This window comes from Epinephelus moara, chromosome 9 (assembly GCF_006386435.1).
Source record: "Epinephelus moara isolate mb chromosome 9, YSFRI_EMoa_1.0, whole genome shotgun sequence".
NCBI lineage: Eukaryota > Metazoa > Chordata > Actinopteri > Perciformes > Serranidae > Epinephelus > Epinephelus moara.
Window position 1 is genome coordinate 13,425,032 of NC_065514.1, and position 24,767 is coordinate 13,449,798.

Sequence of the window (24,767 nt, forward strand, 5' to 3'; positions counted from 1 at the left end):
TGTCTAGTTAGTCTGTTTTAAGGCTATATAATGTGCCATTTGTATAACATATAAACATGTCTAAAGTGCCCTCGAAAACACGCGGAACTTAGTGTCCTCTTCAGTGGCAAGAACGTGCTGTATGTGCCCTTTTTTTTCTTTTCGCCCCTGCCCTTCAAAAAGTCTGTGCACGCCACTGATGCTAGGTGAAGAATCCATCCCACGAGGGCATTTTAAAGATCAAGAAGGTTTTGTCTAGTTTTCTGGATGTCTTAGGTGCAGGAGTCAAGGTGTAAATCACAAGTTTCACTATGATAGTATATTTCGATTATTTGGACAACTACAAAATATTTGCTGACATCACAAAGTCTGCCACAATACAGTCTTGACGTGATTAAATTCAGGGGCCTGTGACTGATATGAGACGATATCAGTAAATATCCTGATTGTCTTTTTCTTGGCTACTTGCTATCATCTGCCTAGCACTAGGCCGCTAGCACTGTTTGAATGTATAGGAAGGAGGTGTGCTTGGATGGAAATGGTGACCCAGGCCTATCTTCAAGATGATGATATGTATGGACGTTTTCACTCTGCATCTTTAATATTGGATCTTTCATCACTGAATCAATATATCGATCCAAATCGATGTATCATCACACACCTATACAGGACCATTACTCTGTATTAAATGCTAAGAAAGTCCACCAACCCATACAACAACATTTTGTTTTCCTACCCTCTTATATGACCCACAGGACCGTTTTGCTAAATTAGTACCCCTACTGGTGGACGACAGAATATCTTGTATACGGAGTTTAACGGTTGCAGTTTTAAACACATGGTGCTTGGGCAGTGACTTCCAGTGTCAGACTCCTACGAAAAAAGTCCTTTAACATCAGCAGGATATGCAAGTGGTCACTGTTAGTTTAATGGCATCTGAGGGAAAAGCACCAGGACAAGAATGAAAGTTAAGGTGACGAAAGTCTGAGTAGGGTGGACAGGAGGGGTGGTTGATGGGTCCAACAAACATCGCCTTTCACCCAGGTAAACGGCAACAACGAACACACCCAGGGTACCTTGCACTTCCTATCTGGATGTGGAAAGTCCATGAGCATAAGTCAATATGTGATGAGGTTGGTCCCCCTGATTTTGTGGATCAAGGTTTGCAAACCTGAAAAAGCTATTTGTTGAACCACCAGTATTTTAGATTTTCCTTCATATATTTTGTAATCAGCTCCATCAACAGTCATTCTAACCCATTTGTGCCACACAGGTAAACTTAGACCAGCCTTGCAGCATGAAAAGAAATAAGTTGACCCAGCCATTGAGCTCATCATTCAGTATCTGCACCTAAATAAAAAGGATTTCTTGATGGAAGGAGTGGTAATTCCCAAATCTCAATACGTAGGCTTGAACCCCACCAACACCACCTGCCTCTAGAATTAAAGACCTACAGCATAGCTGTTGCTCAGCTCCACTATTCCTTTTATTAGCCTTTTCAAAAAATGATAATTAACTCTGACAGTTCTTTAAGAAGCCTAAAAGCGTTCCTCGCAAAATTATCCAAGACATTTCCCCCTCCCCGATCAGGAACCCCGAATTGCTCCCCGATGAACCGCTGCTTTCAGAGTGTACGTTTTACATCTCCACCCTCCGCCCTCTCGCCTTGACGAGACCTATTATTACTATGTCAGATCTAATTACACAGACAATTTACGTGTGATACACAGCCCCTTCAAAACAATAATATACTAAATACTCTGCAGTGGCTTACATTGTGCGTCCATGTTAATGCACTGAAGTCAGCGCAGCACTAATCAATGCATGACATCCATTCAAAAAATACTCTGAGAATGAGACGGTGACTGTTCAGTTTCAATCAGCAGGGACAATGGAAACAAAATCTCTGAGGGCGGAGCGGGGAATGAAGGATGTTAAAAGAAAATATGTCTTTATTTTGAGGCATTTCATTTCTTAACTGTCATTAATTTTAATTCACTGACCTGGTTTTATTTATTGGTGTTATTTTGGCTGCTCACTCCTACTTGTTCCTGATGTGCTTTTGTCTCTTTGTGTATTTTTTATGTTTAAAATCCTGGTTTGCCTCTAAAATTAAATCAAAATGTATGTTGCTGATCTTTCATTTATATTATTTTAATAATTCTGTATGGAACAAAATCTTGACTCAAAGGTCCTCTCATGGACTTCATTTAGGTAATGGAGCTGGCTCAGCTGCTGATATGTTACCTAACTGAACCTGTTATAACAGGTGACTTCGTAACTCTGTTCAAACAATTCAAATAATAATTTCGTTATACCATTATAACAGATACATCATTTAAGTAATTATTTAATGACAATGTTACGCATCTTTGACATCAGCTTCTCAAATGTGAGGATTTACTGCTCTTCTTTCTGAAGTGAATATCTTTGGTCTTTGGACTGTTAGTTGAACAACAGATTAAGGGCACTTTCACACCTGCCCTGTTTGGTTAGGTTCAATCGAACTCAAGCTTGTTTGCCCTCTAAGTGCGGTTCATCTAGGCAGGTGTGAACACAGCAATCGCACTCAGGTGGGCACCAAAACAACCGGACACACTGTTTGGGTTAAACATGAGCATGTTACAGTCCTGGAGGATTATTAATGTGCACCTCCTCCTGTACTGCCTTAATATGCACATTCAGCACATCCAATGCATCAAAACATTGTTTTCTAGTTGGAGCCGCGCCTCATTTTCAAACTGTATGGTTTGACTAAAATGAACAATGACAGCAATATAGTCCACGATGAGCAGCGCTAAAATCAACCTGCATAGTTGTCCCTCCATTGTGACATTAGAAAGTGTCACATTTATCTTGCAAGTGTGCTCTTCTTCAACGTTTTGTTTATTTCCTGGATTTTTCCTGCATGGAAATTCTGACCAATCAAGAGCAGCTTTCTCGTGCAAGGCATTTGATCTGGTCCGCTTGTAAATGCTGCTGTGAGAACACGAACCAACTCTAGGCAATTATGCAACTTTGTAACAAAATGAGTCCCTGATTCAGACCAAAGCAAGACAACTCTAGGTCTGAAAGCATCCTTAGATTTTACTATTTTGTGGCTTTTAATAAACTAAACAATTTATTAATTGAACAAATACCTGCAAGATGAATTGATAATTAAAAAAAAATGCAAGTTACAGCTTTAAAACCTTGCTTAAAATTTTGTTACTTTTAGAAGTTGTCATTTGTCACCCCATCTCTCCTCTCCTCTAATTTCCTCCTCTCTTTTCCTTCCCTCCTCTCCTTTATGTTTAAACATTCTGAACACAAAGACCCAGACCCAGCAGGGAGGGACAGGGGGACGACCTTGGCACCACACCCAGCTGAGGTGAGGGGCTGCTGGGGTAGAGAGGGAGACAGGAGGGCCCGGTCTCCGTGGAGGACAGATAGGGTGAGAGGAATAGAGGGTGATTAAGAGACGGAGGGAAAGAAAACAACAAAAAGAGAGATAGAGGACGGGAAAAGGAGAAAAGGACATGAAGGGTAGAGGAAGTGTGAAAGGATAAGGAAGAAGAGTGAGGAGAGGAAAAGATACGTCAAGTGCATATGAAGAGAGAAACGGTGAAAGAGAAAGCGAAAAAAAGATGAGCAGGAGAAAGGAGAACCAGATTCAAAGCGAAAAACCTAAAAATGAAACAAAGACAGAGACAGACAGAAGAAAAGAAAGAATGGGAGAGAGAGACAGATATGTATTTCTATATAAAGTGTCCAGATGTGACCTCCTCAGAGGGGGTCCAGCCTCGTGGCTCAACACTCATTAATAAGGTCACACAGAGGTGAGACAGACGGCTGACTCACTACATTTCAACAAAAACAACAAGAGGAGGAGGAGGGACACAAGATCATCAGGTTTATACCAGCTCTCTATACTGAGCGGTTCTCTTTTTGATGTGTTTGTATAATATATTACAGCATTCCAATAGGATTAAAAATAGTGACCTCTGAAACAGGATTTTTAGGTCAATGTTGATACAAACTACAGCCTGAATAATACATTAGTGGCTGATATTTATGGATGTAATTTTTTATTTGTTTCAATCTTTTTATACTGTCTACATTCAAATTTACTGTATGATATTCACTGTAATTTGTAGTGTTTGCAAATGTTGCATCTTGTTCATTGAATACATGTGGAAAGAAAAATACAAAAAACTGAACACTGTGATTTTGGCAGCAGTTAGCGTTGAATCTTTGTGTTGACCAGCAACCTCTGTGTGCAAACAATCTTGATAGTTGGGTTGCCATGTTCCTAACAAAGCTGGCTGTTTTTTAAGGAGTCATCGCTCTGTTTCTAGCTCCTTTTTAGACACCAAACAGGTTTTTTTTAAGGGCTTTTTGCTGTTTCCACAAAGGTGGAACCAGCAGCAGTTGTGTTTTACCCAGACATCACTGTGTTTCCAGCGGCTCTTTTCAGCCAACAAACATGGTTTTATTTAGCGACCCGTTACTGTGTTTACACAGGCGAAAATGCCACCAACAACAGTTGTTTTTCACCGAGACATTGCTGCATTTCTAGCAGCGTTTTAGCCATCAGACATTGGTATTTTTTTAGTGACCTGTTACGGTTTGCACCAGGGAAAGTGCCACCAACCGCAGTTGTTATTTACCGAGACATCGCTGCATTTCCAGCAGCCTTTTAGCTACCAAACATGGTATTTTTTGTGACCTGTTACTGTGTTTCCACAGGGGATAGTGCCAGAAAAAGCAGCTGTTTTTTACCGAGACATCGCTGCATTTTCAGCGGCTTTTTAGCCACCAAAGTTGGTATTTTTGCAATCTGGAAATCCATCGCTTACCCCTGGAGGCACAGCCCAGAGTTTTTCGACTAATGGAAGTGCAGGGGCCTCGGCGATCGCTCACGCCCTTCACTTCCGGCGGTGCCCCCAGGGAATCACCGTGTTGTTTACAAATACTTCGGGTAGAAAACCAGCAGAGTTTCGCTATATATCACATTTTTCACGTCACTATATCACCGTGTAGACTAATCTGATGTTTGTTAAGTCTATAGACACAATGACTGAACAAACGTTACTATTTCTGTGTGCACGTTTTGTAAATAACATGGTTATCGTAGATTAGCTGGGCTAACTGTTAGCTGTTAACGTTAGCGGTGTCTGTAATAACCATAGACTGTATAAAAATAAGGTAATAACTCAATAAACGGTCCGTGAATAAAATATTTTTTCCAGCGGATATCTTAGTTACAACATGATTGAGCTAGCAAAGCAGTTTTGTGTTGCTATGTGTGGTATTTATTCAGTTATGGGAAATCACGATGTCTAGAAAGCATCAGTGGCTGCAGCTGACAGGGACAGCTAACAGCAGCAGCAAAGCTAACATCAGGACGTCATCTGCTAAAAGCCTCCCCTTGTCGGGTACGACATGAAACTACTCCAGTTAGCTCAATCATGTTGTAACTAAGACATCCGCTGGAAAAAATATTTTTTTTCACGTTGACGAGACGGCGTTTTGGGTGGAGCGGTCGCTATGGATGCAGAGCTTGCTGTTTCTGTAGGTACACATTTCCTGGGGACACTTGCACTTCTTGGCTACGTCCCCTCCATTGTGATTGGCTAAAACGCAGCATCGTTCAAACTCAAAGCCCCGCCCTCCCCTCCTCTGTAGACGTCTTTCACACAGGGCTGCCGACAGATTCTACCATGTAAATTGCAGAATCTGTCTTGAGAGATTAGTATATTTGTGACCTGTTACTGTGTTTGCACAGGGGATAGTGCCACAAAAAGCAGCTGTTTTTCACCCAGACATTGCTGCATTTTCAGCAGCTTTTTAGCCACCAAACATGGTATTTTTTTAGCGACCTGTTACTGTTTGCACCAGGGAAAGCGCCACCAACCGCAATGGCTCTTTACTGAGACATTACTGCATTTCCAGCAACTTTTTAGCACCCAACCAAATGTGTTTTTTAGCGACCTGTTACTGTGTTTCCACAGGGGATAGTGCCACAAAAAGCAGCTGTTTTTTACCGAGACATCGCTGCAATTTCAGCGGCTTTCTAGCCACCAAAGTTGGTATTTTTTGCGACCTGTGTTTCCACTGGGGATAATGCCATCACCAGAAGTCGTTTTTTACTTAGACATTGCTGCATTTCTAGCGGATTTTTAGCCAACAAACGTGTTTTTTTGTTTTTTTGTTTTTTTTTTAGCAACCTGTTACTGTTTGCACCAGGTAAAGTGCCACCAACAGCAGTTGTTTTTTACCGAGACATCACTGCGTTTCCAGCGTCTCTTTTCAGCCAACAAAGGTGGTTTTATTTAATGATCCATTACTGTGTTTCCACTGGGGATAATGCAATCACCAGCAGTTGTTTTTTTACCAAGACTTTGCTGCATTTCCAGAGGCTTTTTTTTTTTTTTAAGCAAGCTGCTACTGTGTTTTTAACGGGGATAGTGCCACGGAAAGTGGTTGTTTTTCACTGAGACATTACTGCGTTTTTAGCTGCAATAGTGCCACTAAAAGTAGGTACTTTAAGCCAAGACATAATCTTGCAGAAACCTAAAATGGCAACATTTGTGCTTGTGACTGGGTTGGCTATGCTAACACTACATCCCTGCTTCCAGTCTTTGTGCTAAGTCAGGATAAATGCATACTGGAAGCACAGAGATGAAAGTCCTTCTCTGGTCGGATGTTGATCAAATAATACAAACAAGAGAATTCTCCTTTTAGATGCCCTTTCAAAGAAATACACCCTTAACAATCTGAGAGGCTGCTTGCTGACAATCAGTGAAAAACTGAGGCTGTATCCAAAAATGGTAACAACTGTGCAGCAGAGCAACTTTTGTGGAAACATGCTCTGTGTTCTGCCACCTTTTCTTGGACAAATCAAGTTTTTAAATGACAGAATGAAAGCAGTAGAAGCTGCTGTTATGCATCAGAATCAGACTGAAGCTACGTTAGATCGTTTATTTATAACAGAACAGAATGTGCTTACAAGCTGAAACCACTGAGCTTCTCATTTACCATGTAGGTGACAGTTACGGGGGCGGGGGGAGGGGGGGCTCAGGGTGGTGCACCTGCTCTGCGAAGCAACAACACACAGGTACACACACACACACACACACACACATACTGTATAACCACATATACACATACATGAAAGCTCGAATCACATAATACCCCAACATTGTAACACACAAGAACACACTCATTTACACAAAGAACACACACACACACCCCTACATCTAACCACATGAAAACCGCATTCATAAAGAAGCTTACATCACACACTCAGACACTGACACAGTAACCTGCCAACTTGCACAGAAACACACACACACACACACTGGCTTCACAAATTCACAGACAGACCCAATAATCATTAAAACACATACACGAAGACACACACAAAAACACACATTCATGCATCACACAACTGCAGATGTACTTATATAAACATATATGTAAGTGCAAGTCCACATTTACACACATCTATGCATAAAACACACACACATCTTCTGATTGCTTTTCTGTGTGTGTGTGTGTGTGTGTGTGTCGGCAGATTAATCTAGTGGGGTCGCTGAGATGACACTAATCCCTTCGCTGATTATCTAGAGCATAACATCACTCTAATCTGATAGTGGGGGGGTTAAGAAAGACAGACAAGGTTAGAGAGGGGGAGAGAGTGAGAGGCTGCCTTCACACTCAACATGTTCAGGTTGGGTTCATTAAACTCTGCAGTGTTTCTTTCTTCTTTCAGTTTAAGTTCACCTCAGGTGAGAATGAATACAAAGTCTCACACCTGAAAATAATTGGACTACCTTTAATTACAGAAGAAAAATATTCTTATGCTTGAAACAGCGTGAAAGAACTATATGACGTCCAGACTGATGCTTCCTGCTCAGATGTTAAGGGAACGTGTCCTAGGTGCTTAGATCACAGTATAAAGGCTGTTTGCTTTGGTGACTTATTACTAAAACTATGCAATGAATACTTTCCTCTTTTAACAGTCTTTTAACTTAAACTCTGATGAAACATCGACTTTGATGCATTAGCTTTTTAATCAGCAATAGAGACGTTTGTTTTTGTTGTTATCAGTGTATGGCTACAGGATTATAGCCAAAATGACAATCACGATTATTCTGATCAATGTTTAGACCACAATTATTTTTCAGTTACAACGGACAAAATATTTCTATTGCACTTTTACATTTAAATAAATGGAGTACTGATTTCACCTCCATGTTATGCTAAATTACTGATAAGAGAACAAATGTTTGCATAAAAAAAAGACAAAAAATAATCTTCTTCACCTGAATTTGGTGCATCTCCTAAAGGCAAAATATAAATAATGAATGAATGTATGAATGAATTAACCTTATTTATAGAGCACCTTTCATGCACAATATGCAGCACAAAGTGTTTTACAATTCAGCGGCAGAGACAAACAGCAAATAATTAAAGCCATACAATTATACAACACTCATTCAAGGAGAAATGAGAAGAATAAATTAATTAATATATCAATCCATTAATTGACCAAATAATTAAAAAATACATAATAAAAATATTAAAACAGATAGCTGGTAGTTATAGGCTATATAATAAAAAGATATGTTTTGAGTCGTCGTTTAAAACTTTAAAAACTCATGATCACGCATGCCTCAAAGAGAAGACTGAGGGACTGACTGTGACTCTTGTTGCAAAGAAACACTCATAACTGCATGTAGCATGTAGACCTACTTGCTTTATATCAGCACATTACACTGATATCTAAACCAAACATCACAGTAGGCTATGATATAATTCATCCGACTAAAGTAGATCCCAGTATACACTGCACAGTGATTTACTATGTTCTGTAGTTTTTTTGCACAAATAAGACACAGATTAGTTAAATAGTAAAAGAGTCTATAAACCAACAAATGTACATTAATTAAAACTAAAACAGGGCAACTGAATGCTTCCATTCACATGGCGGGTATCGAATGAAGTAGCATAAAAAGGTATCAAATGAAATACTGTATTGGTATTGGTATCGCTTTAAAAGCCCAAACACACTAAGCCAACATCAAAGAACAACCGAAAAACCATATTCACCCTGCACAAGTGAACAATAACAAAAACAATGGTTTCAGCAAAAGAGATCAATGGCTTTAACATAATCTTACCTTATATAACAAGTTTGTTTCAATCTCACACCCTCATGACTTCAGTCAATTGTTTACTTTCCTCACCTCCATTTCTCTTCTGTTGCATTGAGCTGAACTGCTAATCAGAGTGATTTTATCCACCAACATCCCCAACACTAATTTAACATGCTGAATCACCTGGAAAAAAAGCCATCGAGGGCCAACAGTGTAGGACACACCGCAAAAACTAAAGTGCCCATTGACCTGACATTAACCAGTGGCTGACCCTCAGCTTGGTGTGTCAGTGCATTAAGGGTTTTGGTATTGGTACTGGTAGCATATTTACCCAGCCCAACCACCCAACCATTTAGCAACACCATAATGACCAATAATGCTCTAGCAACTACTACAACTTATTGAAAATCCATTTCAACCTTTAGGCCACGACATAGTACCCACCTATCCACAGCCTCCCAACTGACTCAACCAACCTGTCTGAGTAACTTTTGTCTGGTTTGAGAGGGTAACATCTTTTTTTCATAATGTTCTTTATCTCAACTGCCTCAGGCTGTCAACACTTGTGAAAGTCAAGGCTGTGCATCAAGTAAAAACTTAATGAATATTTTCTCCTCACCCATTTGTGTGGCCAACGTTTGTAGAAAGTAGTAAAGTTGGGTCGCTCTCTGGCACTTAGAACAAACCATCACTGATATCAATGAAAGCTCTGTGGTTTTAGCACTGATACCCAAACGCTACATTTTCCATCAGGGCGCGCAGAAAAAGAGGAAAAGCCAACAGACATAGGAGACAATGTGATTTACCCAGATCAGAACAGTCACAGGTAGAAAGTGAAGAGGATGTGCGTGTGTGTCTTCCATATCCCTGGCTGTCTCTGTCTCTTAGCGTTATCATTATCAAAGTAAATTGCGGCTCCCGTGTGCCAGATGAAGAATACAATATTTCCATTTCTGACTCTGCGTCGCCTCTTCCCTCTCTGCCTCTGCAGCTACATACCATAATCACAACACTGTCACAACACATCGCACATACTATGGATCATTCCAGCAGAGAGGCACAAATCTGAAGTTTTGCATTTCTTTTCTTTTGTTTTATTTTATTTATTTATTTCATAATCCGCAGTGTGGATTCACAAGTAAGTAGACTGTCACAAGAATTAGCTACATTTCTAAGATTAGATTTTTTTTGTTTGTTTTACTTTGTTTGAGTTTGTTTCAGCTGATCCGAGTTAGAACAAGGTACTTTTCAAAGAGAAACTCACTTAACATGTGTTAGCACAAATGAAAACTTTCTTCTAAAACCCAAAATTTTGGAAATACAATCAAAAAATCTTATGGACTGTGCCTTTTTCCCTGATTCAGTCTAGAACTGTTTTGTTTTTTTTGTTTTTTTAAATTAATGAAAGGATGACATGACATCTTGTCAAAAGTGAAGTTTAAAAATTTCTATCACCCCCTGGTGGCTGGTTGCAGTATAGGTCCCTCCATGTTAGCAGATGGGACATGGGCCAAAGTAATAAATCAAAGTATGCATCAAATAAATTTTTCCCAAAGATGGTTTCTGTCATTTTCACAGTTCTTATCAGTCTAATGTATGTTCAAGTGTTCATTTTTCTGATGAGCTTAGTTTTGATTAGATATTTGATGCTATAAAGAAAGAGGGTCGACGTCATGACTGACAGCTGTATGTGTCAATCAGTGTGCTTGCAGTTGGACGGACAGGTATATGGGCTGTAACTCCACACTGCAGAGATCGCTATGCAGATTCTAGCTCTAAATGACGTCACCGGCATAAGATTGCAATGGTTGTATCCAGGATGTACTGGCGTCATTTTTGTACCAAGGGAGGAAGTGGAGATACTTTGTTCATCTTTACAAAGCCTTCGCTGAAGAGTTAAGGTTTTTTTTAGCAGCTGGTACACTTTAGCAACGGTATGAGATGTGCTGAGCTGGGGCATTTTTTGATGCTCTGAACAACTGCTACAGTATGAATAGCAAGGGAGTATGCATAGGGTGGAAGGGAGAGGAGGTGGATGGGCCCAACAAGCACAGGACTTTGACCCATGAGTACACTGTTTGTGTCCCATGTAAAACTAAAAGTCAGTCGAGTTACGTTAAAAATGATGCAGTGTGTAGCATAATATGACGTTACATTACATTAGTAACAGACATACTTATTTTAAGCCAAACCATCTCGTTTTTTTAACCCTAACCATGTACCTCTGTTACGCAAACCTTACATCTCTCTTCAAAACACACATCTAAAATACCTCACAATCCCCCCCAAAAATGCTTAGACACAACTGCGTTTACTCTTGTGGCTTCAGAATGAAGGGTTCAAGATCATGTGTTTCACAAGAGAAAGAGTGAAAAACCAACAAATGACAGGAAGAGAGCAGGTAGAGCCAGAGAGCTGAGAGCTGACGTCTTCCATATTTGATGCATCCAGTCAAAGGTAATTAAGCTGTGAGCATGTGTGTGTGTGTGTGTGTGTGTGTGTGTGTGTGTGTGTGTGTGTGTGTGAGAGAGGCAGATTATCTGTGTCAGTGGCCATTTGCTCACAACTGGCGCCACATCGGAGAGAGCCAGAGGCAGAGAGCATCATGGGTAAATGAGCACACATTGCCTAGCGTTTTCCACACAGCGGGCCGAGGGAGAGAGAGAAATTGCATGCCAGATGACCTGTCTCCTCCAGTGTACGATAGTGTTTCACTAATTCTCTGCACACACACACTCTCTGACATACACACACCATCAGATCAAAACCCAGCAAAGCAGTGAATCCAAACTTTTTTTTTGTAAAATAATGCAACACCCATACATACACACACATACAGTCTGTGGTGTACCTGTTAGCCTGCTGGAGTTGGTGTACGGAGGTGAGAGGCTGTCATGTGATGCCATGTACTGCGACCCATCTGCATAACTCTGGAAAGAGACAGACAACATTTATATTTTTTTATTATATGTACTTTTCATGACTGTTAGCAGCAGCAGAAGTTATTATAATAATAATTTCAACGGTACAGGCAACAGCATATGAGGAGTAGTACTATCTGCGGTGATATTAGTACTAACAGTAGTAAGACACGGCCTCGTCTGTGTCTTGTAATACAGAAAATCCAAAATTCTGGGAAATATGTTTACTTGCTTTGTTGCCAAGAGATGAGAAGATTGACATCCCCCTCATATCTAAGCACTAAATGAAGATACAGACATCGGGCAGTCAGTTTAGTATAGCATAAAAACTGAAAGCAGGGGGGACAGCCAGCCTCCAGTACATAAGATATAATGAAATATAATATGTTATCAGTGAGCTTTAAAGGTGCTGTTAGGCTCTTTTTACCTTTGGACAGAGTAAGGCTTACAGTGATAGTTGTATCTATTTTCTCATCTAACCCTCAGCAAGAAGACAAATAAGAGTATTTTCCACAATATTGACACATTAATTAAGTATTTCTGGGCAATTTTAAAGTCTTTATTTCAGATGGTAGGCAGATTTTTGGAGCTAGTTGAGGACGGAGACAAGGACTGATGTGTGTGTGTGTGAATGTTAAGAGGGAGTGTGAAAGAGAGAGGGGAAGAGACAGTGGAAGGTGGACTATTGCACGCTTGTTTTGTCATTTTCTGATCCGCCAACCCAAACCCCTGATATTTTTCGTAAGCTTACCGATCAACTTGCTGGTCAACCCACAGGACTCGCTGGTTGTGAGTGAACCAGCACATAAAGCAAGATTTATACTTCTACTTTGAATCAACGCCGTAGCCTGACATGTACCTCCCCAGAAATGTAACTACACGTTGCGCCGACGCAGACCTCCTGTCTATTTTTGTAAGCTGAAACCATTTCCCTCAGTGGAGAAAAAGCTTTTACTTACTATAATTTAAAGACAATAGAATCAACTAAACTTAACAGCACAGAAACCAAGCCGCTGACTAGTGTTTTGGAGGTGTAACTGCAGAGTGACACAGACACACCACCGCATCATAGCAAGTATAAATGCTCACAATGGCGTAGACTCGGCATAGAGCCGACACTGAGCTGACTACTACTCAGCATGTAGTAGCAGTTCTAATGGTAGTATTGGCAATAATAGTAACATTAAAAATGCTAAAAGCAATTGCAGTTAACAGTAATTACGGTAAAGAAAATATAATAGTAGAGTTGTTGTTATCTACCTTGGAAGAACGACTTCCACTCGCCCATGACCCTGCGCCCGTTCTCTCCTCCATATCTGTAAGAAGAGAAAAAGAGAGAAATTTAAATAACAAGAAACACATAGCTATAAAGTTTAGGAAAGTAGAACTGAGACATAATAATCCAAAGTAAGAAAGAAAGTAATTTTTTGCAATACAGTTTGGGAAAATAAGAGATCCTGAAAATTCAGTTCATTTATGTAATGCAAGAAGTTTATACTTAAAGGATGAAGAAGTATGAAGATACAACACTGTCATCATCAATACTAAAAAATAAAAGTAAAAAATTCTCCCTTTTAACAAAAGGAGGGAAGACAAAAATCCATCTTGCAATTATTGTACTTGATGTTTCAAATCAGTTTTTTATTTATCATATAACGCTTACTGAGAGGCTGCTGAAGTAAACATATTTAGTCCTCAGATCCACATTTTAATCACTCAAACAATCATGTGAGCGATCACCACTTTCATTACATCACTTCCAACACTTAACACTACATATAATATTACTGTGCAGTGTCTATAATCAACTACTGCAGAGTAGATCATTCTCTCCCCACTCTCCATGTCATTAAACATTATTGATTATGATTGTGGAGCCTTTAATGTGTCTTTGTTTAATGTAATGGTCCTTTAAGCCTTCTGCCAGCAAATAATCCTCCCCTCTCATTACACTGCATCCATCATGTCATATCTGTCGAAGGTCAGCTTGATGCCTGAGAGGTCATGGGTCACCTGGTAATGGTGCTGGATGGAAAGTAAGGGGATCACTGAAGTTATTACAATTAATTCTGAGGGGGACATGAATGTACAAAACGAACGGCAATCCCTCTAATACAGATATTTCACTAAAACGCATAGGTGTTAACCTCATGGTGGCGCTAGAGGACAACTCAGGGGATCACGAAAGTCAGTAGGCTTCATCCTTGGGGGACAATGAATGTCAGTATTCAACTGCATGTCAATAGTTGTTAAGATATTTCAGTCAGGACCATAATGGTGGATTGACTGGCATATTTAACCACAACCAACCTAAGCTTAATAAACACAGTAATACAGTTCAGTGCTCTTACAACAAGAGTAAAGATCTGGAAGGACAAATTACAAAATGTGTGACTTTGACACAGGATCCAGCAAATCACATCCTCCTACATCTCCAATCCATTTGCCAGAAGAAAATGTGGGCACTATACATTTCTGCAAACCACCAATTTGTTACATTTGCATGTTTTACACCCATCATATCAACATTTCAAAAGTGATGTAATGTATAAGTTGACTTTGTCATTGGGAGGTGGATTGGATGATGGATGGTGTGTCACCAGACCTACAAACAACAAAATCGGTCGTGATTTAGCAAGTCATTTCAGTTTCTCCAGCAGCTTGGTTGCTTTTTAGCAGCCTATTGGAAATAGCACCAAGAAAAGCTGTTGCTTTTACCAAGACATTGTTGCATTTCCAAACAAAATGCGATTATTCTTTCTAGAGACAGTGCTGCTTTTCCAGAAAGGTTTGTGCCATCAAAACCAGGTATTCTGAGCCAAAACATGATCTTTTTCTAGCCATAATCATATGGTTTTTGTGCCTAAAGCTAACCACACATTAACCACAACGTTGTCGAAACGTAAAGTTTCTGTTACATAATAACAGACAAATCTAAAGTACTAGTGGTTAGCACAAATACCAACATCTATTCTGGCAGTTGGGTTGACATCTACTACCAACAATGACCACAATCTTTTCTTGACCAGGACAAAGTGGTTTTAGTTTTCAAAACTTTCATTAATGACAGTGGTGGCTGATAAGAAAAGAGCCATATGAATCCTTTTTGTACGAGCCATATGATGATTTATTTAACCTTTATTTAACCAGGAAGTGCCATTGAGATGGAAAATCCCTTTTACAAGAGAGACCTGGGCAAGGTAGCAGCCAATCAGAACACATTCAAAATGCAACCAATACAACATATAACACAAAAATCCACTATGAAACAACTATTCAAACACAGTGGCCTCTTAAGGAAAACAAGCACATGTCTCCGTCACCACAATCTTTATGATGCCCCAGTTTTCCCCAGATCAATTAAAACCTACGGTGCATTATAAAGCAACCACTTGGAGGAGCGTAGCTGGTAACTACCAGAGCTGACACACAGAAAGGTGTAAAGGTAAGCTGTAAGTTTGCCCAGTATCGCTTTATAGATAAAAATATACCAGTGCTGTTGTCTGTGAGTGGTCAATGACCAACCCACCAAATCATAAAGTTAAACTGGACGCACAAAAGTCCAAACACACACTGCCATCAACAGAGAAAGACAGGAAGGGATGTGTTCTGTACATGACAGGTAGATCAGTTCATCCAGGTCGACTGAAATGTGCAAACACAGCTCTTGCTTACAGCACACACACACACACACACACACACACACACACACACACACGCTCTCACACACACACGCTCGCAGTCGTCTCATGTATTGTAGTACTCAAATCTCTCCTCAATAGGCTCTCCATTGTGTCAGTGTGTGTATAGTGAGCAGCTTACATTCATTGTCGAGTCATTTGGAATGTCAGCTTATCTGTGTTTGAGTGTGTGTGTGTGTGTGTATGTGTGTGTTGATGTTAGTACAATAGAAATAAACTGGTTCAGTTACAAAAAGCCTTTTGGAGTCAAACCAAAAGTCGTTCATCAACACTAGCTTTGGGCTGCATATTTGTAGACAATAATATAATATAATAGAATGCACAGAACATAATTTTAGCAGGATTAATGAAGATTACGCAAAAACATTTGATGGTAAATTGGATTTCAGGAACATATATTTAAACAGCAGTAACGCATACCTCACAGTCATTTGGGTTGATAGAAGAGAAATCTAATATCCAGGCGGACTGTTCAAAAGAATCAGCTGATGAACACCTGAGTTTCAGGAACACACACTTGAACGGCACACTTTACAAGTAATTTTAAAATCTAGGGAACACACATAAGATTACGTGGATTCAGGGATTAAACACTTAATCAAATGGATTTAGATGACCAGACGTATTTAGGCTGCAGACAGTTGATCAATTAAATTCATGAAACACACTTAATCATTTAGCTTCAGGGAACACCTACTTGATCAGTTAGCTTTAGGGAACATCCACTTGATCAGCTAGCTTTAGGGAACATCCACTTGATCAGTTAGCTTTAGGAAAATTTGATCAGGTAGCTTTAGGAACATCCACTTGATCAGCTAGCTTTAGGGAACATCCACTTGATCATCTATCTTGAGGGAACATCCACTTGATCAGTTAGCTTTAGGCAACATACACTTGATCAGCTGGCTTTCGGGGACGTACACTTGATCAGTTGGCTTAAGGGAACATACATTTGATCAGTTAGCTTCAGGGAGCATGCACTTGGTCAGCTAGCTTTAGGGAACATCCACTTGATCAATTAGCTTTAGGGAGCATGCACTTGATCAGCTAGCTTTAGGGAGCATACACTTGGTCAGTTAGCTTTAGGGACATCCACTTGATCAGCTAGCTTTAGGGAACATCCACTTGATCAATTAGCTTTAGGGAGCATGCACTTGATCCACTAGCTTTAGGGAGCATACACTTGATCATTTAGCTTTAGGGATATCCACTTGATCAGCTAGCTTTAGGAACATCCACTTGATCAGCTAGCTTTAGGGAACATCCACTTGATCAATTAGCTTTAGGAACATCCACTTGATCGGCTAGCTTTAGGGAACACCTACTTGATCAGTTCGCTTTAGGGACATACACTTGGTCAGTTAGCTTGAGGGAACATACACTTGATCAGTTCGCTTTAGGGACATACACTTGGTCAGTAAGCTTGAGGGAACATACACTTGATCAGTTAGCTTTAGGGAACATACACTTGATCAGTAAGCTTAAGTGAACATACACTTGATCAGTGGGATTTAGGAAACAGGCACTTGAATAGGGGATTCTGGAAAAACACCCTAGATTTATTTGGTTTAGGGAACACAGACCAGGTTAGATAGATTTAGGGAACAAATGTCATGATCAGCCTGATATTAACATTCAAAAACCCCCCCAAAAAAATGGAGTACTCAAGTAATGAATGAATTGGTTCTAAATATCACTATCAAAACCAAAGTTTTGGCATTTTGAGAAATAGAGCCCCTTAAGCTGATCAATATGTTCTAATATAATTTGAATATTCAAAATAAAAATACATGTTGGTGGGTTTGTATTTTATCATACTCTGGATGTGTTACATTTACACATACTGTACTCTTTACAACACTTTGGCAACACATATGTTTTTGTCCTGCAAATAACGTCTGTCTAAAAACAGGAGAGGAGAAGAGAGGGGAGGAAAATGAAATAAAAGTTGAGCAGGGGAGTTTAATGATGGCTGGTCCAGATGCAAGAGGAGTGGAAGTGAAGGTGGGGAGAAAGAGGATGAGGAGGGCAGCAATTAAAGGAAGCATCCTTCAGTACTGAAAAGTAAGAGGAGGAGAGAGATTGAAAGAGAGGGAGGAGAGGAAGAGGAGGAGGAGGGAGAAATACATCTTGGTGTGCAGGAGTTAAAAGACGTGGAGGAGGAGGAGAGAAGGAGGAGAGAAGGAGGCGTCCATGTGTCCTGCACCTGATAAGGCCTCCGATTGAGGGCTATAAATTACACCAGAGAGAGAATTTACACACAAGCAGGAAAACACACTCTTAAAAGCACACATACACACATCTCTCTCTCCCTCTCTCTCTCAAGCACACACACACACTCTCACACACACACGTACACACACACATGCACAGTGCAGGTCATCTATCATCAGTTAATGAACTTAGACTGACAGACAGCTCCATGTCTCTCACACTGATCCTATTAAGACCTGCTTGACACAAAACAGACTCCTATTAATACAGTTACCCTCTGTGTGTGTGTGTGTGTGTGTGTGTGTGTGTGTGTGAGTGCGTGCGATCACTGAGGACAAAAACAGGCCTGTAACTGAGTATGACCATTGAGCCGCTCTTTGTATTATTATAAATGAGATGTTTGTGCGTGTGTGTGTGTGTGTGTGTTCAGTGAAGCTTGTCTATGAAGACAGAAAAAAAAATAAGGAATTGTATTCGTTATTCTGCTGGTACAGTGCAAAGGCAGATATCTCATCTCACTGTTGGTCGAGGAGAATAAACATAACATTTTCTACTGAGGGGAAGGGGACACCAAAGGTGATGCCAAAAGTATTGTAACTATTACTGTTCTATTAGATTCCTCGTGATGCAGATTTTAGTGCAGACAAAAACATTATGGTGTTTCAGAAAAAATGTTTCAAGTGTCATCCTGTCAGACTTCTTCCTTCAACACCTGCAGGCATATTGTACAATAGGTTGTGTGATTTGATCATAGCTCTGTGTTTCCCTTATTATTTTACAAACGTACATTTTTAATGCCAAAAAATTAAAAAAGATCAAATGTCCAATCATTCATAAATCTGTGTGGCACTGTTCTAAAACATAATTTATGTGCATGTACCGGAGCACAGGAGAGGAGAGACAGTTGAAGTAAACATTACTTTAGTCCACAACAACTTGTTACATAAAGTTAAATAAAAGCGAGTTTCCAAAAACTAAAGATTTACAGACATCAATCGCTACGGGTGCTTTCAGACCTAGAGTTGTCTTGCTTTGGTCTGAATCAGGGACTAATTTTGTTACAAAGTTGCATAACTGCCTGAAGTTGGTTCGTGTTCTCACGGCAGCATTTACAAGCGGACCAGATAAAATGCCTTGTGTGAGAAAGCTGCTCTTGATTGGTCAGAATTTCCATGCAGGAAAAATCCAGGAAGTAAACCAAACGTTGAAGAAGAGTACACTTGCAAGATAAATGTGACACTTTCTAATGTCACAATGGAGGGACAACTACGCAGGTTGATTTTAGCGCTGCTCATCGTGGACTATATTGCTGTCATTGTTCATTTTAGTCAAACCATACAGTTTGAAAACGAGGCGCGGCTCCAACTAGAAAACAATGTTTTGATGCATTGGATGTGCTGAATGTGCATATTAAGGCAGTACAGGAGGAGGTGCACATTAATAATCCTCCAGGACTGTAACATGCTCATGTTTAACCCAAACAATGTGTCATGTGACTGCAGTTGGTTCAGATCCAGGTCAGAACACGTTCTCACCACAAACGAACCGCACCAGAGTTCATTTGCAACTGCACCAAGACCACCTTTTCAAGAAGGTCTCGGCACGGTTGTTTTGGTGCGCACCCGAGTGCGATTGCTGTGTTCACACCTGCCCAAACAAACCGCACTTATGGGGCAAAGAAACTTGGGTTCGATTGAACCAAACCAAACAGGGCAGGTGTGAAAGCACCCTACAATTTGAATGTTTTGGAATTCATTTTATAATATCAAACATATTCCTCTCTCTAAGATGAAAAGCAAGAAAGGAAGAGAGACACAGAGAGAAGAAGGGAAAAGAGTCTCTACCAACAGTGACAATGAGAGTGTCGGCTGACTTAAATGAACAGGGCCAATGTGGGTTAAATTAATGGGCATCGACAGGACTGCGTAATATACCTTTGGTGTATAACATAACTGTGTCCTAACTGCACTGCATTCTTTAATCTTTGATAATCTGGTCATGGGTCACACACATCTCTTGTCCGTGTCCAGGTGCCATCTCACCTCCTTTTCCCTCGAGGGATGTTGGGCAGTGGACCAAACCACTGTGACGCATAATCTATTGAAACATAAAAACGCAACATAATTACGTCTGTAATTATCACAAGTTCTTTCAATGCAATTATTCTAGTTGTGTTTACCTCCACGAATATTCACTTTTTAGTGATAAACTGCCAAAACAATGCCAAAATTCTCACTTTCTCATTCACCTGATGACGCACATACGTGTTTACTGGCTGCTGGAAAATGCCATTTAACTGTTTGAGAGATGGTGTTACCTGCAACAGATATTCACCATGAAGACTGTTCTTTTTTCCACCACAATGCTGTGTATGCAAGGTAATGTGAAAGCATGTTGACAACCTTCACAAACACACACACGTTGCTGATGGTAATAAATGGTCTCTGATTGACAGAAATGAGGACAGTGGTCATGCTGCGAGAACATCAATTGTGTGTGTGCGTATGTGCACCTGTGAGAGCTCTATAGCCCCACTGTTCTCATCTGGTCCCCAACCAAACTCTATAATTAACCGTAGGCCTTCCCCATCCCCCCAACAACACACACACATCACAGCGTGTGGTGATCAGAAGAGGCTCTGACAGTCATCAGACCTGTTTAGGTATTTTTCTAATTCTTCAAATCCGACACGCTCACTCAAACATTTCCTGTTTACTGAAATGTTCCTGAAAATTAAAAACGTAATTGTCTATATTCATATCGTTTTGAATGAAAATTATCATCAGAAGTCGACATATGGGCCTCGGCTTTGTATAAAGACCCAATGAAACACAATAGATAAATCACAATAATGGTAAAAGATAAATAAATACAATAAAAAGAGCTCTGTGTGAGTGGTGATATTAAAAACATTTTGTTTCTACACAAGATGAAACAGATCCTCTGGTGGTTTTCTAACCTTCATATTCACTGGAGATACCCTAAAGACTCTTTTTCAGCCAAACTCAACTGCGTAAATCAAACAGATTTACACCTTCCCAACTGGGAACATTTCAGACACTACATCTCCCATGAAAACGACCACAGCCATAATGAGCTATAACAGCCTTGAAGACAACATTTATTGGAAATGACTTAACTGAGCTGTACGTCCAAATGAAAATCAAACCAAACTCTCTGGTATTTTTTTTTTTTTTTAGCTTCTGAAAAGTGAAGTGTAAATTTCCTGTTGGTTTGGAACAAGCGGACGCCAGCAGGGCTCAATGTTCAAGTCAGACATGATGCGCTTCAAGCTGCTGTTCCTCTAATGCTGCGCTGAGAAAAAAAAATCAGACTTTGCTGATATCATTTTCTCCTCAGGGAGTTTGCTCACAGTTTTTATAAGGTGTTCGGGGCTGCAACTAATGATTACATTTTCATTATTAAATTAGCTGCCAATTACTTTCTTGATTAATCGTTTAGTCTGTAAAATGTCAAAACAGGTTGTAAGCCTCCGCCAACCAGTCAAGTTGCAGTTTACATCCATGTCTGTTGAGACTTATAGGTTGCAATGACAGCTGTCAATGCTTCAAATATGGACGTTGCTACAAAGAAGCTACAAATCATAAGATGTGGATGCTTCTTGCACAACTTCAACCTGGCAGCATAGAAGATCAATACAATCAGCACAGTTTCAAACACCCAAGATTAGTGTCACCCTTTCAGTATCTGACCAAATGTCTCCCCTCCTGGTCCTGAGTTATGATGTTGAATATTGTTTTTTTTATGCAGGATTACACTTGTGCGTCAGCTCTATGCAGAGCTGACGCACGTGGCCTCCACTGTTGTGAGCATTTATACTTGTGCAGTGGTGTGTCTGTGTCACTCTGCAGTTACACCTCCAAAACACTAGTTGGCTGTGGCGTTTCTATAAAATGCTGTAAATTGTAGTTGATTCTAAACACACATTAAACATGGCTTAATAGAAACAATTTCAGACACAAGTACATAAATAACTCGCAGCATTCACAGACAAACACTTTTCTTTATCTGGACATATTTTCCCCACAAATACAACATGCTAATGTTTTTAGCACAAGCTTATGGCATTTTACATTGTATAAATTAGCCTAGCGTCTGGCGGACTTTTCCTCTACTCATATGAAGCCAGGGACAACAGCAACATTTAACAAAGGTAATGTCATATAATTTGGTTCCATTACAACTCACAAGGCTCACTGACAAAACAACAGTCATATACTAAACACGTTTTCCAAAGAAATATAACATGCTAACGTTATTAGCACAAGCCTATGGCATTTTACATTGGATAAATTAGCCTAGCAACTAGCAGAGATGTTCTCTACCCCTATGAAGCCAGGATGAATCACACACAAGGCTTAAAATGCTATTTTTGTGGAGGCTTTATTGTCTTGACAATTTATTGTTTCTTATCTGTGAAATTAAAGTAAATAAAAGCTTTGTTTCCACTGAGGGAAATGGTTTCAGCTTACAAAAACAGACAGGAGGTCTGTGTCACAGCAATGTATTCGACGCAGAAGTATAAATCCCGCATTACGCAGAGCATTACGATGTCATAGTGAAGTTGACCTTTTGGATATAAAATGTCATCACTTTGTTATTTTATCCTATTAGACTTCTGCGTGAAATTTCATAATCAATGTATAAATTCTTGAGTTAGACTATAGCAAAAAAAAAAAAAAGTTTTGTGTGGTCACAGTGATCTATGACCACCACAAACTAATCAGGTCATCCTTGAGTCCAGGTGGACGTTTGTGCCAAATTTGAAGATATTACCTCGAGGTGTTCTTGAAGTATTGTGTTCACTAGAATGAGAAACATGGACCTGAGAACATGATGCCTCCGGCCTCGGCTGTCATTGGCACAGAGGCATTAAAAAGTACTTCACAGTTCACAGGCAGAAACACTTCCCAATAATTTTCAGGTGATCAACTAATCAATAAATGGACAAATTGTTCCAGCTCTAAATGTGTTAATGTGTCACTACCAGAAGGCCAAACCCAGTTTATCAGCGTACTCGACACAGACCTGGTTGAAATTGGTAAAGTATCCTTTTAAGTAATTCAGTTTCAACTACCACTTTAATGTCTTTCAGTGGTTCAGCTTGAGGCTCAACTTAATCTCCTTTAATAGCTTCCACTTCAACTTCTTTCAGTTTCAACTACCACTTTAAGTACTCATGTACTTCAATTTAACTTCAAATACAACTTAATTTCCTTTCATATCTTCGATTTCAGCTGTCAATGTGATTAAATGTGTTTCAAAAACTCCAAAGACTCAATATGTTGAGAACCTGAAACCATTTCATATGTTTCAACCCAAACTCTTATTTTCAAAACATCCCTTGACATAACAGTCACCCCGGTCATACTGTCTACAAGAGAGGAAAAAAAGCAGAAGACGAATTGTGAAGCTAGCACGAGTAGTGAAAGCCATATGGACGAAGACGGAGAGGAAGACGAGACAAAGAAAAAGAGTCACCTACAGAAACTCAAACTGCATCAATTGAAATCGAAAAAGAAACAGACGTCAAAACCTGGCCTAATTCTCACTTAAATCAATCTGTAGAAAACCAACCTTTACATGCACATGGAAAATATTAAGTCACAGCATCCAAAGGCATGAAACCTGACCACAAGATCAACATTATGACAAGTAGGAACAAAGACCCACACGTGAATTAGCATAAGTATTTACATGTCAAATTGTGAAAACCACAACCTACAGGTCTGACGTTCTATGAGCTGAAAAAAGAAGAGAATAGAAGACAGGAGGAGCAGTGGCACCCTCGGAATATATTTACAGAAGTGGCCAGATGAGGTGACATCTTTGGATGGCACATCAAAACCAAATGCCATAACTGAATTTTAGGAATCTGACAATGCTGTTGAAGTGTAAAGGCTAGTTGAAAACTATGTCAATACTGGTGTCTTATCTATACATTTAATTTTCCAGTTATCTGATGGTCATATACTAATACAGGTACAGTTAACATTTTGAGTTCCACAACAATCCTGTTTTAATGTTATGTATCTGTATTTACATGTGTGTTAGGTGATTTATTCTTCTTAAAATAGGCTGTTTGTCCTTTTTCTTAAAAAGACAAATATACAGCTTTAATTTGAAGGAGGGCAATGATTGTGAGGAACAAAACATTAACTGGGAACATGCCTCCTCAAGTTTAGGGGAGAATCATGGATACCCATAGAACGCATTTTCATTCAGATATCCACAGGTGAGAGTTCAAGGGACCCCTTTGAAAATGGCCTTGATGGTTGTTCCCTCATGAAATATAGCCTAACTTTGAAGCATTATTTAACCCCATCCCTATAAGCTATGCCAACATACACTCGCCAGCCACTTTATTAGGTTCACATGTTCAAATGCTTGTTAACACAAATACCTAATCAGCCAATCACGTGGCAGCAGCTCAATGCATTTAGGCATGTAGACATGGTCAAGACAACCTGCTGAGGTTCAAACTGAGCATCAGAATTGGGAAGAAAGGTGATTTAAGTGACTTTCAACGTGGCATGGTTGTTGGTGCCAGATGGGTCTTTCAGAAACTGATCTACTGGGATTTTCACACACAACCATCTCTAGGGTTCCAGTGAGCAGCAGTTCTCTGGGTGAAAATGCCTTGTTGATGCCAGAGGTCAGAGGAGAATGGCCAGACTGGTTCAAGATGATAGAAAGGCAACAGTAACTCAAATAACCACTGGTTACAACCAAGGTCTGCAGAAGACCATCTCTGAACCAACAACACGTCCAACCTTGAAGCAGATGGG

At 39.9% G+C, this 24,767-nt stretch overlaps 1 protein-coding gene across 7 annotated transcripts in view; it reads right to left on the reverse strand.

Moving 5' to 3' along the window:
- LOC126395245 (transcription factor 4-like) overlaps positions 1 to 24,767 on the reverse strand; it is a 314,524-nt gene that overhangs the window by 226,188 nt on the left and 63,569 nt on the right. For all 7 annotated transcript variants that reach the window (XM_050052562.1, XM_050052563.1, XM_050052559.1 and 4 more), the window contains 2 exons: positions 13,304 to 13,359; positions 11,974 to 12,052 (listed from right to left, as the gene is read on the reverse strand). In XM_050052562.1, coding sequence (XP_049908519.1) covers positions 11,974 to 12,052; positions 13,304 to 13,359 — 135 coding nt within the window. The remainder of the gene's footprint in view (positions 1 to 11,973; positions 12,053 to 13,303; positions 13,360 to 24,767) is intronic.